The sequence below is a fragment of the Mobula birostris genome, chromosome 5, assembly GCF_030028105.1.
Source record: "Mobula birostris isolate sMobBir1 chromosome 5, sMobBir1.hap1, whole genome shotgun sequence".
NCBI classification, from domain to species: domain Eukaryota; kingdom Metazoa; phylum Chordata; class Chondrichthyes; order Myliobatiformes; family Myliobatidae; genus Mobula; species Mobula birostris.
This window is the reverse complement of record NC_092374.1, coordinates 20,211,574-20,225,877: the sequence shown is the minus strand read 5'-3', so window position 1 is coordinate 20,225,877 and position 14,304 is coordinate 20,211,574. Positions and strand designations below refer to the sequence as shown.

Sequence of the window (14,304 nt, the reverse complement as noted above, 5' to 3'; positions counted from 1 at the left end):
TCACCATTCAGTTGTTTGCGCTCATTGTATCTAATAAGAGCATGTATACTGTTTACTCTGTGAATATACCTGAGCAAGGAATTTCAATGTATTCTAATTCTGATGCACAGTTTTCTAGAGGTGAATATGTACATTGTGCAAGTAAAATTGACAACTAAGCAAACTAATTTTAATGACCCAAAATTTAAAAAAAAATTATTTTCATACCTGTATCCGTAAACCCGTGAGGCAGGAGATGTGGACATCTGAGTGGCTAGGAAGATTAGAACCTGTGACATAATCAGGGCCGATAAGTCCTTTGATGGGTTCCTCTTTAATCCTATTTAGTAAAATGCTGTACGCCTCTCTTTGGAGTTCAGAAGGAGGGGTGTACGGTAAGTCCTCAAACCTGGCACAATTTAAAAACCAGCTCATAATTAATACCAAACATGAGCGACTCTACAGACACAGGAAATCCAGACAACATAGTCATAGTTTATTGATCCTGGGGGAAATTGGTTTTCGTTACAGTTGCACCATAAATAATTAAATAGTAATAAAACCATAAATAATTAAATAGTTATATGTAAATTATGCCAGGAAATAAGTCCAGGACCAGCCTATTGGCTCAGTGTGTCTGACCCTCCAAGGGAGGAGTTGTAAAGTTTGATGGCCACAGGCAGGAATGACTTCCTATGACGCTCTGTGCTGCATCTCGGTGGAATGAGTCTCTGGCTGAATGTACTCCTGTGCCCAACCAGTACATTATGTAGTGGATGGGAGACATTGTCCAAGATGGCATGCAACTTGGACAGCATCCTCTTTTCAGACACCACCGTCAGAGAGTCCAGTTCCATCCCCACAGCATCACTGGCCTTACGAATGAGTTTGTTGATTCTGTTGGTGTCTGCTACCCTCAGCCTGCTGCCTCAGCACACAACAGCAAACATGATCGCACTGGCCACCACAGACTCGTAGAACATCCTCAGCATTGTCCAGCAGATATTAAAGGACCTCAGTCTTCTCAGGAAATAGAGATGGCTCTGACCCTTCTTGTAGACAGCCTCAGTGTTCTTTGACCAGGCAGCATCTATGGAAAAGAGTACAGTCGACGTTTCAGGCCGAGATCCTTCATGATGAAGGATCTTGTACTGAATTGTCGACTGTTTACTCTTTTCCATAGATGCTGCCTGGCCTGCTGGGTTCCTCCAGTAATTTTGTGTGTGTTGTTCATAATTAATACATGTGTATTCTGAAGGATTGCAGTTTGAAACAATGATTTATAGATGTATAATGGACTCAAGTTATTAATAGAACATAGTAATAGTAAGGATTAACAGTACAGCACATGAACAAGCCCCTCAGCTCATGAGGTATGTGCTGAACACAATCCCAAAGCTAGCTAAATCCTTGTTGCCTGTACATGATCCATATTCCTCCATTCCCTGCATGTACTGAGTCTTTCTCAAAGATTCTTAAATACAATATTGCATCTGCTTCCACCGCTACATCTGGATCTACCACTTCCTATGTAAAAAAATGCCCCACTCACCTTTTTTTTAAAAAACTTTTCTTCTATCACTATAAATGTTGCTTAGTACTAGACATTTCTACCCTGGGAAAAAGATTCTGACCATCTACCCTGTCTATGACTGTCATGATTTTATGCACAACTATCAGGTCTCCCCTCAGCTCTCGACATCTCACATCAAACAGAAGCTATGGTGCCTAGCACTCTGGAATTTGCAAAGGTAATGCCTTCCAAGGCACTCCCTGAGGATCGAGCAGGACCTGCTTTCATTCTGGCTCTGTGGGTTTGGAACTGACTGATAGGGTCAGTGTGGCACTTGCAGACGCAACCATTGATGTGGTAGGACATGCCTGATGGTGTGGTTGGAGGAAGGGGGGGAGGTGACTTGTGAGGCAGGATACACTTCTTCTAGTTTTCACATTAGGTTTCCTTGTGCACGTGACTCACAATGTTCAATGCACAGTAGAGCAGAGTTAGCATCAGTGACACAGGTTCAATTCCAGCACTGTCTGAAAGGAGTTTGTATGTTCTCCCCATGACTGTGAGGGTTTCCTCCAGATGCTCCGGTTTCCTCCCATGTTCTAAAAGATGTGTGGGTTACTAGGTTAATTGATCACGGTTAATTAGGTGACACTGACTCATTGGGCTGGAAGGGCCTGTTATCATGCTGTATCTCTAAATAAAAAGTAAAAGAAATATAATTATGGAGAAGGATAAGACTGGAGCCAGGGTTGAGATTTTTGATTGAAGAAAGGCTAATTTTGAGGAGATGCGAAAGGATTTAGAAGGGCAAACATGAGGGAATCTGCAGGTGCTGGAAATTCAAGCAACACACATCAAAGTTGCTGGTGAACGCAGCAGGCCGGGCAGCATCTCTAGGAAGAGGTACAGTCGATGTTTCGGGCTGAGACCCTTCGTCAGGATTTAGAAGGAGTGGATTGAGACAATTTGTTTCATGGAAAGGATGTAATAGAGAATGGAGGTCATTTAAAGGTGAAATTTTGAGGGTACAGGATCTTTATGTTCCTGTTAGGTCAAAAGGGAAGGTTAAAAGTTTGAGGGAGCCATGGTTTTCAAGGGATATTGGAAACTTGGTTCGGAAAAAGAGAGGGATCTACAATAAATATAGGCAGCTTGGAGTAAATGAGGTGCTCGAGGAATAGAAAGAATGTTAAAAGAATCTTAAGAAAGAAATTAGAAAAGCTAAAAGAAGATATGAGGCTGCTTTGGCAAGTAAGGAGAAAATAAATCCAAAGGGTTTCTACAGTTATATTAATAGCAAAAGGATAATGAGGGATAAAATTGGTCCCTTAGAGAATCAGAGTGGATGGCTACGTGCGGAGCCAAAAGAGATGGGGGAGATTTTGAACAATTTCTTTTCTTCGGTATTCACTAAGGAGAAGGATACTGAATTGTGTAAGGTAAGAGAAACAAGAAGGGTAGTTATGGAAAGTATGATGATTAAAGAAGAAGAAGTACTGACGCTTTTGAGGAATATAAAAGTGGATAAGTCTTCGGGTCCGGACAGGATATTCCCTAGGACCTTGAGGGAAGTTAGTATGGAAATAGCAGGGGCTCTAAAAGAAGTATTTCAAATGTCATTAGAAACTGGGATGGTGCCAGAGGATTGGTGTATTGCTCATGTTGTTCCATTGTTTAAAAAGGGTTCTAAGAGTAAACCTAGCAATTATTGGCCTGTGAGTTTGACGTCAGTGGTGGGTAAATTGATGGAAAGTATTCCTAGAGATGGTATATATAATTATCTGGATAGACAGGGTCTGATTAGGAACCATCAACATGGATTTGTGCGTGGAAGGTCATGTTTGACAAATCTTATTGAATTTTTTGATGAGGTTACTAGGGAAGTTGACAAGGGTAAAGCTGTGGATGTTTTCTATATGGACTTCAGTAAGGCCTTTGACAAGGTTCCGCACAGAAGGTTAGTTAGGAAGGTTCAATTATTAGGTATTAATATCGAAGTAGAAAAATGGATTCAGCAGTGGCTGAATGGGAGACGCCAGAGAGTAGTGGTGGATAACTGTTTGTCAGATTGGAGGACGGTGTCTAGTGGTGTGCCTCAGGGATCTGTACTGGGTCCAATGTTGTTTGTCATATACATTAATGATCTGGATGATGGGGTGGTAAATTGGATTAGTAAGTATGCAGATGATACTAAGATAGGTGGAGTTGTCAATAATGAAGTAGGTTTTCAAAGCTTGCAGAGAGCTTTAGACCACTTAGAAGAGTGGGCTGAAAGATGGCAGATGGAGTTTAATGTTGATAAATGTGAGGTGCTACATTTTGGTGGGACTAATCAAAATAAGACATACATGGTAAATGGTAGGGCATTGAAGAATGCAGTAGAACAGAGGGACCTAGGAATAATGGTGCATAGTTCCCTAAAGGTGGAATCTCATGTGGATAGGGTGGTGAAGAAAGCATTTGGCATGCTGGCCTTTATAAATCAGAGCACTGAGTATAGGAGTTGGGATGTAATGTTGAAATTGTATAAGGCATTGGTAAGGCCAAATTTGGAGTATTGTGTACAGTTTTGGTCACCGAATTACAGGAAAGATGTCAATAAAATTGAGAGAGTACAGAGGAGATTTACTAGAATGTTGCCAGGGTTTCATCTCCTAAGTTACAGAGAAAGGTTGAACAAGTTGGGTCTTTATTCTTTGGAGCGCAGAAGGTTGAGGGGGGACTTGATAGAGGTATTTAAAATTATGAGGGGCATAGATAGAGTTGACGTGGATAGGCTTTTTCCATTGAGAGTGAGGGAGATTCAAACAAGAGGACATGAGTTGAGAGTTAAAGGGCGAAAGTTTAGGGGTAACATGAGGGGGAAATTCTTTACTTAGAGAGTGGTAGCTGTGTGGAATGAGCTTCCAGCAGAAGTGGTTGAGGCAAGTTCGATGTTGTCATTTAAAGTTAAATTGGATAGATATATGGACAGGAAAGGAATGGAGGGTTATGGGCTGAGTGCAGGTCAGTGGGGCTAGGTGAGAGTAAGAGTTCGGCACAGACTAGAAGGACCGAGACGGCCTGTTTCCGTGCTGTAATTGATATATGGTTATATAAATCTTTGAGTTGTCAAGGGTAAGTATTCACAACAGCCAGTAGGGATGTTGGATTTGTTTTTCCCATAGGGGAGTTGAGGACATCCTGGTATCCTCGCCTCTTTCTGCCTGGTAAACTTTTATAGTGATAGATCTGGAATGGAGGGTCTGTTTCAGGAGTCCAGTATACTGAGTGTACTAGATTTTGACATTGTCCGTCTGGGTAAGGACACTGGTGTACAGGATGTTAGTGAGTGTTGCACTTGCAGTATTCTGCTCAGTTTTGGTCACCCTGCTAAAGGAAAGAAGTTATAAAGCTGGAAAGAGTGCAGAAAAGATTTACAAGGGTGTTGTCCGGATTGGAGGTGAGTTAGAGGGAGAGGCTTTAGAGGCTAGGACTACTTTCCTTGAATACAAGAGACTGAGAAGTGATCTTATAGAGATGCAGAAAATCATGAAGGACATAGTGTAGGCGGTGTTGTAGGAGCTATGTATCTATCTTCTGTGTTGTAATTTGTGTTGTGTGTTTATTATGGACAATTTGTCACGTGGGTTGTGGCGTGGTAAAAAAATATGAGTATAGTTAGGTATTCATGTTTAGTTAGTTCAGTTGACTCTACTTTTGTGAGAGGCTGCTGGGAATGATATTTTTGTTGACTATTGTACTAGCTTTGCTAATTCTGATTATGCTAATTTAATTCAACCACTTAGTTATGCTAATTTGAATGTTAATTTTGTTATATCGCTAGTTTTAGTTTCAGTAGTTTTTTTTATTGCTACAAGATTATTTGTCTTTGCTGGTTTCATAACAAAGGATTGAATGTACTTTAATCAATTTGGAAATTCGTTATTTTGGACATGTGTCATACAGTGTCAACCTCCGTACTCAGTCTCTGAGCAGTTTTAGTTTGTTTTCAAGTCACTCCTTCAGGGGTGAACGCACACATTTCCTAACCTTGTCTTTTTCACAGCATTAGACAGCATGGGGTTTAAACTGAGAAGGAAAGAGTTTAATAGGAACTTGAGGGATTACTTATGTACACAAAGGGTGGTCCATAAATAGAATGAGCAACCAGAGGAAGTGGTTGAGGTATATACATTAACACTTTTTAAAAGATAGTTGGACAGGTACATGGGTAGGAAAGGTGTAGAAGGATATATGAAAAATGTGGGCAAATGGGACTAGCTTGGATGGGGATCTTGGTCAGCATGGACCAGTTAGGCCGAAGATTCAAGACTGTTTAATGTTGTTTCCTGTACACAAGTCAGAATCAGAATCAGGTTTAATATCACTGGCATACGTCGTGATATTTGTTGTTTTGCAGTAATAGTATGGTGCAATACACCATTATAGAAACTATAAATGACAATAAGTATATATAAAAATAAATTACATAAGTAATACCAAAAGAGAGGGAAAAAATAGTGAGGTAGTGTTCGTGTGTCCATTGTCCGATCAGAAATCTGAGAGCGGAGGGGTGGAAGCTGTTCTGCAAACATTGAGTGTACGTAGGAGAACAAAATATTTCTTACACTGGATCAGATGTAGCACAAAACAAAACCACAAAAGATAAAGAACCCAATAATAATAATAATAAAACACACAATAAATAAAAATCGCATAGGTCACTAGATTCTAAAAGGACAATGAGTATAAGGGCACTTTATCTAAATGCCCGTAGTATTAGAAACAAGGTTAGTGAACATGTGGCACAGATCAGTACCAAGACATATGATTTAGTGGTCACTACAGAAACCTGGTTGCAAGGTGGAGATGACTGGGAATTAAATATCCAAGGGTATCAGGTAATACGGAACGATAGGCAGGAAGACATAGGAGGTGGAGTGGCACTCTTGATTAGGGATGAGATCAGGGCGATTGTGAGAGACGATATAAGATCTACGAAGCAGAATGTTGAGTCCATCTGGGTAGAGATTAAGAATAGTAAAGGGAAAAGATCACCAGTGGGTGTGTTGTCTATAGGCCACCTAATAAAAATATTGCAGTGGTAGAGGCGATTAACCAAGAAAAAACTGAGGCTTATAAGAACGGAACAGCAGTTGTCATGGGGGATTTTAACTTCCACATAGACTGGGTGAACCAGGTTGGTCAAGGAAGTCTTGAGGAGGACTTCATAGAATGCATCCGTGATGGCTTCTGGAGCAGCATATTAGTGAACCTACGGGGGAAAATACAATCTTAGATCTAGTCCTGTGCAATGAGACAGGTAAGATTAATGATCTTGTAGTCAGGGATCCTCTTGGAAAGAGTAATCATAGTATGATTGAATTTCGCATTCAGATGGAGGATGAAATAGTTAAATCTAAAACTAGTGTATTATGCTTGAACATGAGAAAATCTGCAGATGCTGGAAGTTCAAGCAACACACACAAAATGCTGGTGGAACGCAGCAGGCCAGGCAGCATCTATAGGAAGAAGTACAGTTGATGTTTCGGGTCGAGACCCTTCGTCAGGACTAAAGGAAAAAAGAGATAGTAAAAGATTTGAAAGTGAGAAGGGGAGGGGAGATCCAAAATGATAGGAGAAGACAGAAGGGGGAGGAATGAAGCTAAGAGCTGGGAAGTTGATTTGCAAAAGGGATACAAGGCTGGAGAACAGGGAGTATCATAAGACAGAACGCCTTGGAAGAGAGAAAGGGGGAGGGGGGCACCAGAGGAAGATGGAGAACAGGCAAAGAGTTATAGTGAGAGGGAAAGAGAGAAAAAAGTAATAATAATAATTAGGGATGGGGTAAGAAGGGGAGGAGGGGCATTAACGGAAGTTAGAGAAATCATTGTTCATGCCATCAGGTTGGAAGCTACCCAGACGGAATATAAGGTGTTGTTCCTCCAACCTGAGTGTGGCTTCAACTCGGCAGTAGAGGAGGCCATGGATTGACATATCGGAATGGGAATGGGACGTGGAATTAAAATGTGTGGCCACTGGGAGATCCTGCTTCCTCTGGAGGTCAAAGCGAAGGTGTTCAGCGAAGCGGTCTCCCAATCTGCGTCAGGTTTCACCAATATATAGAAGGCCACACCGGGAGCACCAGACACAGTATATCACACCAGCAGACTCACAGGTGAAGTGTTGCCTCACCTGGAAGGACTGCCTAGGGCCCTGAATGGTGGTGAGGGAGGAAGTGTAAGGGCATGTGTAGCACTTGTTCCGCTTACAAGGAAACGTACCAGGAGGGAGATCGGTGGGAAGGGATGGGGGGACGACGAATGGACAAGGGAGTCATGCAGGGATCAATCCCTGCAGAAAGCAGGGGGAGGAAAAGATGTGCTTGGTGATGGGATCCCATTGGAAAACTTCCGCCATCCGTGTCCAACATATAATTCTCCGTAACTTCCGCCATTCCATGTCCAACATATAATTCTATTCTCCGTAACTTCCGCCATCACTCCAGGACGAAGGAGATGTCTTCCTTTTTTAAAGAAAGTGGCTTCCCTTCCTCCACCATCAATTCTGCCTTCAAACGTATATCTCCCATTTCACGCACATCTGCTCTCACCCCATCCTCCTCTCACCCCACTAGGGATAGGGTTCCTCTTGTCCTCACCTACCACCCCACCAGCCTCCGTGTCCAACATATAATTCTCCGTAACTTCCACCATCTCCAACGGGATCCCACCACCAAGCACATCTTTCCCTCCGCCCCATTTTCTGCTTTCCGCAGGGATCGCTCCCTACGTGACTCCCTTGTCCACTCTTCCCCCCATCCCTTCCCACCGATCTCCCTCCTGGCACTTCTCCTTGTAAGCAGAACAAGTGCTACACATGCCCTTACACTTCCTCCCTCACCACCATTTAGAGCCCCAGTTCTTCCAGGTGAGGCGACATTTCACCTGTGAGTCTGCTGGTGTGACATACTGTGTCCGGTGCTCCCTTCTATATACTGGTGAGACCTGACGCAGACTGGGAGGCCACTTCGCTGAACACCTATGCTCTTTCCACCAAAGGAAGCAGGATCTCCCAGTGGCCACACATTTTAATTCCACGTCCCATTCCCATTCTGATATGTCAATCCATGGCCTCCTCTACTGTCAAGATGAAGTCACACTCAGGTTGGAGGAACAACACCTTATATTCCGTCTGGGTATCCTCCAACCTGATGGCATGAACATTGATTTCTCTAACTTCTGTTAATGCCCCTCCTCCCCTTCTTAACCCATCCCTAATTACTATTATTTTTTTTTCTCTCTTTCCATCTCACTATAACTCCTTGCCTGTTCTCCATCTTCCTCTTGTGTTCCCCTCCCCCTTTCTTTCTAACAAGGACTTCCGTCCTATGATACTCCTCCTTCTCCAGCTTTGTATTCCTTTTGCCAATCAACTTACCAGCTCTGAGCTTCATCCCTCCCCCTCCTGTCTTCTCCTATCATTTTGGGTCTCCCCCTCCCCCTCCCACTTTCAAATCTCTTACTATCTCTTTTTTCCGTTAGTCCTGACGAAGGGTCTCAACCTGAAACGTTGACTGCACTTCCTCCTATAGATGCTTCTTGGCCTGCTGCGTTCCACCAGCATTTTGTATTATGCTTGAACAAGGGAGACTACAACAAGATGAGAGAGGAGCTGGCTAATGTAGGTTGGGACCACAGGCTATTTGGTAGGACAGTTGAGGAACAGTGGAACACTTCCAAAGAGTTTTTTCCACAGTGCTCAACAGAAGTATATTCCAGTCAAAAGTAAGAACAGTAAATGTGGGTGAGCCAGTCTTGGATAACTAAGGAAATAAAAGATAGTATCAAATTAAAAGTTCATGTGTACAAAGTTGCAAAGAGTAGTGGGAGACTGGAGGATTGGGAAAACTTTAAAAGCAACAGAGAACAACTAAACAAGAAATAAGGAAAGGGAAGATAGAGTATGAAAGTAAATTAGCACAAAATATAAAATCAGATAGCAAAAGTTTTTCTAAATATGTAAAGCAGCGTTGGGTGGCTAAAGTCAACGCAGGTCCCTTGGAAGACGAGAAGGGGAAATTGATATTGGGTGATAAGGAAATGGCTAAGGCATTGAACGACTATTTTGTGTCGGTCTTCACGGTGGAGGACACGTCTAATATGCCAAAGAAGGATGTTATGGACGAAATGGGAGGTGAGGACCTCGATAAAATCACTGTCACTAAAGAGATAGTGATGAACAAACTAGAGGGCCTGAAGGTAGATAGGTCCCCTGGTCCTGATGGGATGCATCCCAGGGTGCTGAAGGAAATGGCGGAGGTTATGGTCAACGCGTTGGTAATCATTTATCTAAACTCTCTAGACTCTGGGCAGGTCCTGGAGGATTGAAAGACAGCAAATATCATGCCATTTCTTTTAAAAAGGTTGTAGGCAAAAGACGGGCAACTATAGGCCAATTAGCTTAACATCTGTAGTCGGGAAAATGCTTGAAGCTGTCATTAAGGAAGAGATATTAGGGGACCGTGCACAATTCTGATTTGATGGAGATGGATGTGAGAGTACGGAGGAACATCTGGAAAACTTCTGAAATGCCCGCTTCGCTGCCACTGCTACTGTGTGGTAACCGGAATCTCCAGAGCTGAGGGCCCCGAAATCCTCGGCTTTGCGTGTTTCAGCGGCCGGGTAGAGGTTGAAGGTGCTCAGCAGAGGATGGCACTCGGGAGGCTGTATCTGAGAGGCTGGTCGGAAGCTCGAAGTTTTCGGATGGATGGACTCAGTGTCGGCTGTGGTTGGGTGCTTCCAAGGCATCAGCAAGTTGACGGTGCCTGGAGGTTTATGGCAGGGAGTTTCTCCCTTTTGCCGCCTGCTACCGGGGACTCGGGAGTCGATCGAATCGGGACTTTGAGACTTTTTTTTTACTGTACCCATGGTCTGTTCTTCATCAAATTATGGTACTGTTTTGCATTGCTGTAACTATGTTATAATTGTGTGGTTCTGTCAGTGTTAGCCTTTGGTCTGTCCTGTTTTCTGTAATATCACTCTGGAGAAACATTGTATCATTTCTTAAGGCATGTATGCATTTCTAATTGACAATAAAAGAGGACTGAGTGTTCTCATAATCTAATCTAAAAAATATATCGAAACATTTAGAAAGGAGTGGTTCCATTAGACAGATGCAGCATGGATTCAGAAAGGGCAGGTCCTGTTTGACAAACTTACTGGAGTTCTTTGAGGACATAATGAGTGCAGTGGATAGAGAGGAACAGGTGGATGTCGTATACTTGGATTTCCAGTAGGCGTTCGGTAAGGTGCCGCACAAGAGGCTTATAAATAAGATACAGATGCATGGAATCAGAGGAAGTGTATTGGCATGGATAGTGGATTGGTTAACCGATAGAAAGCAGAGAGTTGGTATAAATGGGTGTTTCTCTGGTTGGCAGTCAGTGGTGAGTGGGGTGCTGCAGGGGTCGGTGCTGGGCCTGCGGCTGTTTACCATTTACATTGATGATTTGGAAGAGGGAACTGAGTGGAGTGTAGCAAAATTTGCTGATGACACTAAACTGAGTGGAAAAGCAAATTGTACAGAGGATGTGGAGAGTCTGCAGAGGGATATAGGTAGGTTAAGTGAGTGGGCCAAGGTCTGGCAGATGGAATACAACGTTGGTAAATGCGGGATCATCCACTTTGGAAGGAATAATAAAAGAGCAGTGTATTACTTAAATGGTGAAAGATTGCAGCATGCTGTTGTGCAGAGGGACTTGGGAGTGCCTGTTCATTAATTGCAAAAAGTTGGCTTGCAGGTACAATAGGTTATTAAGAAGGCAAACGGAATGTTGGCCTTCATTGCTAGAGGGATTGAATTCAAGAGCAGGGAGGTCATGCTGCAACTGTACAGGGTACTGGTGAGACCACATCTGGGGTACTGTGGGCAGTTCTGGTCTCCATACTTGAGGAAGAATATACTGGCTTTGGAGGCAGTGCAGAGGAAGTTCACCAGGTTGATTCCAGGAATGAAGGGGTTAACTTATGAGGAGAGATTGAGTCGCCTTGGACTATACTCTCTGGAGTTCAGAAGAATGAGGTGGGATCTTATAGAAACATGCAAAATTTTGAAAGGGATATATAAGATAGAAGTAGGAAAGTTGTTTCCATTGGTAGGTGAGACTAGAACTAGGGGACATTACCTCAAGATTCAGTGGAGAAGATTTAGGACGGAGATGAGGAGAAACTGTTTTTCCCAGAGAGTGGTGAATCTGTGGAATTCTCTGCCCAGGGAGGCAGTTGAGGCTTCCTCACTAAATATATCTAAGAAACAGTTAGATAGGTTTTTACATAGTAAGGGAATTCAGGGTTTTGGGGAAAAGGCAGGTAGATGGAGCTGAGTTTACGGACACATAGGGTGTATGGGGTGTCAGGGAGGGGTAGCACCTCTGGTGGGGGAACATGTCGTGTCCTTTTCAGGGCGGTTAGTCCACATTTGGTCCCCACCTGGCACTCAGCTCTCACCTGTGGCTCCCCGTAGCTGTTTGCATGCGATAGCGGCCACACCCCGGGCAACGGCTTCGACAAGCCGGCTAAACCAGGTGAGGGTAGCCGACAGGTCTCAAACCCTCGGTGAGATAGGGAGTTGTCTATCCCAGCATGTGAATACAGACTCCGGCGGATTGAGCGGACGAGACCAATGGAAGGTCCAACGGTCAAGAAGGCGGTCTCTGCAAGTGTCGTGGAACATGTAGAGCAGGACAAGACACAGAAGACGTCCTGGTCATCCACTGCGCCTAGTCCCATCCCCAGCCGTCTAGACTCTGTCTTGCCACTGGATCCAGATGGGAATTGGGAAGAGAGAGTGAGGCTGACGCTGAGCAACTCTCCCTCACTTAAATCCAAATCATGTGCTAGTCTCGACACCATCATAATGGTGTCGAGGTCCTCATCGATGCCAATGATGGACGAACGACAACGGACAGATCAGCCATGATCTTATTGAATGGTGGGGCAGGCTCGATGGGCCAGATGGCCTCCTCCGGCTCCTATTTCTTATGTTCTTATGTTCTTATGATGGCTTGACTCTATGACTCTTAGTACTGAATTTCAAATCCCAACACAACTTGGGACTAAAAAGAGAATCTAACCAACTACCCTTGACATTCAATTACATTATTCATCATCAATAATATCAGCAGGGGTCACTCCTGACCAGAAAATCAACAACACTAGACACAAAAATGCCAAAGTTACAAGAACACGTGAGAGGTTGGGTATCCTGAAATGAATTACTCACCATCTACCACACAAAAGCATTCCCATCAAGGTAAAATGTCAGAAGCATGATGGAATACTCTCAGCATCCAGGGCATGAACCCTTCCCATTACTACCATTGGCGAAGAGGCGCAGGAGCCCGTAGACTCACACTCAATGGTTCAGAAACAGCTAATTCCCCTCTGCCAGCAGGTTTCTGAACAGCCCATGAACCCATGAACACACCTCATTAAGTTTTTTGCTCTATTTATCTTTGTAATTTATAGTTATTTTATATTTTGCACTGTACTGCTGCTGGAAAGCAACACATTTCACATCATGTAAGTCACTGATAATAATTCTGATTCTGATTTCAGCTCCAACAGCTCCCAAGAAACTCGGCATCCATTAGGAGAAATAGAATGTTTTAAACAGTCTATTGACATTAACATAGAGCAGCTCTGAAGTAACATTTCATTGAGCATAAAGAATCTCACAATCCTGTATGGTTAAACAAGGACTATTGATTCAGAGGCTAAGATTAGCTAAGAAACGATGGACTTACTTGCTGTTTGACTGTGTGCAGGCTCTCCAGCCATCTAACTCTGCTGATAAGTCCTCGATCTTGGTCGGGACGGTCACCTCTCTACGCTTCAAGAGTTGGCTGCAATAAAGAGGATGGGCCAATGAAAATCAAGAGCACTGAAAGCTGCGAGCTGAAGAGAGTGAAATATTGGAGAGTTCTGTTTCTGACTCCAACTGTGTGGCCTAATTTAGGAAAGTGTTAAAAGCATTGAGTGACCGATAAACAAATATAAACTAAATGCAGCATTCTGATGAAAGTCCATCAACCTGAAATAACAATTCTGCTTTCTCTCTCCACTTGCTGAGCTTTCCCAGCATGCTCTGCTGTTGGTGTCAGGATGCTGCTTTTAACAAAGCCCTGGAACTCTCTACAGCAACACACACAAAATGTTGGTGGAACTCAGCAGGCCAGGCAGCATCTGTGGAAATGATAAACAGTTGACGTTTCGGGCCATGACCCTTCCTGAGGATTTGAAAGGAAGGGGGAAGACAACAGAGTAAAAAGATGGGAGGAGGGGAAGAAGGGCTAGCTGGAGGGTGATGGGTGAAGCCAGATGGGTGGGAAAGGTAAAGGGCTGGAAAAGATGGAATCTAATAGGAGAGAAGAGTGGAACATGAGGGAAAGGGAAGAAGGAAGGGCACCAGGGAGAAGCGAAAGGCAGGTGAGAAGAAGAAGTAAGAGGCCAGGGTGAGCAATAGATGAAGAGGGAAGGGGGAGGGAAAAATTACCAGCAGGAGAAATAGATGTTCATGGCATCAGGTTAGAAGCTACCTAGAAAGAATATGAGTTGTTGATCCTCCACCCTGAGAGAGGCCTTATCATGGTGAAAGAGGAGGTCATGGACTGACATGTTGAAACAGGAATTAAAATTCACTACTCCAGAGGGATGTTGACCACTGAGCATATTCAAGACAGAAATCAGTGTTATATTAATTGACATAATTTGAACCTGGGTGTTGGTGATTGGGAGGAATATAGACATTGAGCACAGAAGCAACCTTAG

General features: G+C 43.5%; 2 protein-coding genes across 6 annotated transcripts in view; one reads left to right on the top strand and one right to left on the bottom strand.

Annotated features, from left to right (window-relative positions):
• Positions 1–14,304, bottom strand: part of wdr17 (WD repeat domain 17) — a 154,837-nt gene that overhangs the window by 10,675 nt on the left and 129,858 nt on the right. For all 5 annotated transcript variants that reach the window (XM_072257670.1, XM_072257672.1, XM_072257671.1 and 2 more), the window contains 2 exons: positions 13,281–13,379; positions 208–388 (listed from right to left, as the gene is read on the bottom strand). In XM_072257670.1, the coding sequence (XP_072113771.1) occupies positions 208–388; positions 13,281–13,379 (280 nt within the window). The remainder of the gene's footprint in view (positions 1–207; positions 389–13,280; positions 13,380–14,304) is intronic.
• The window catches only part of spata4 (spermatogenesis associated 4), an 87,634-nt gene that overhangs the window by 45,920 nt on the left and 27,410 nt on the right, over positions 1–14,304 (top strand). The gene's annotated exons all lie outside the window — the stretch shown is intronic.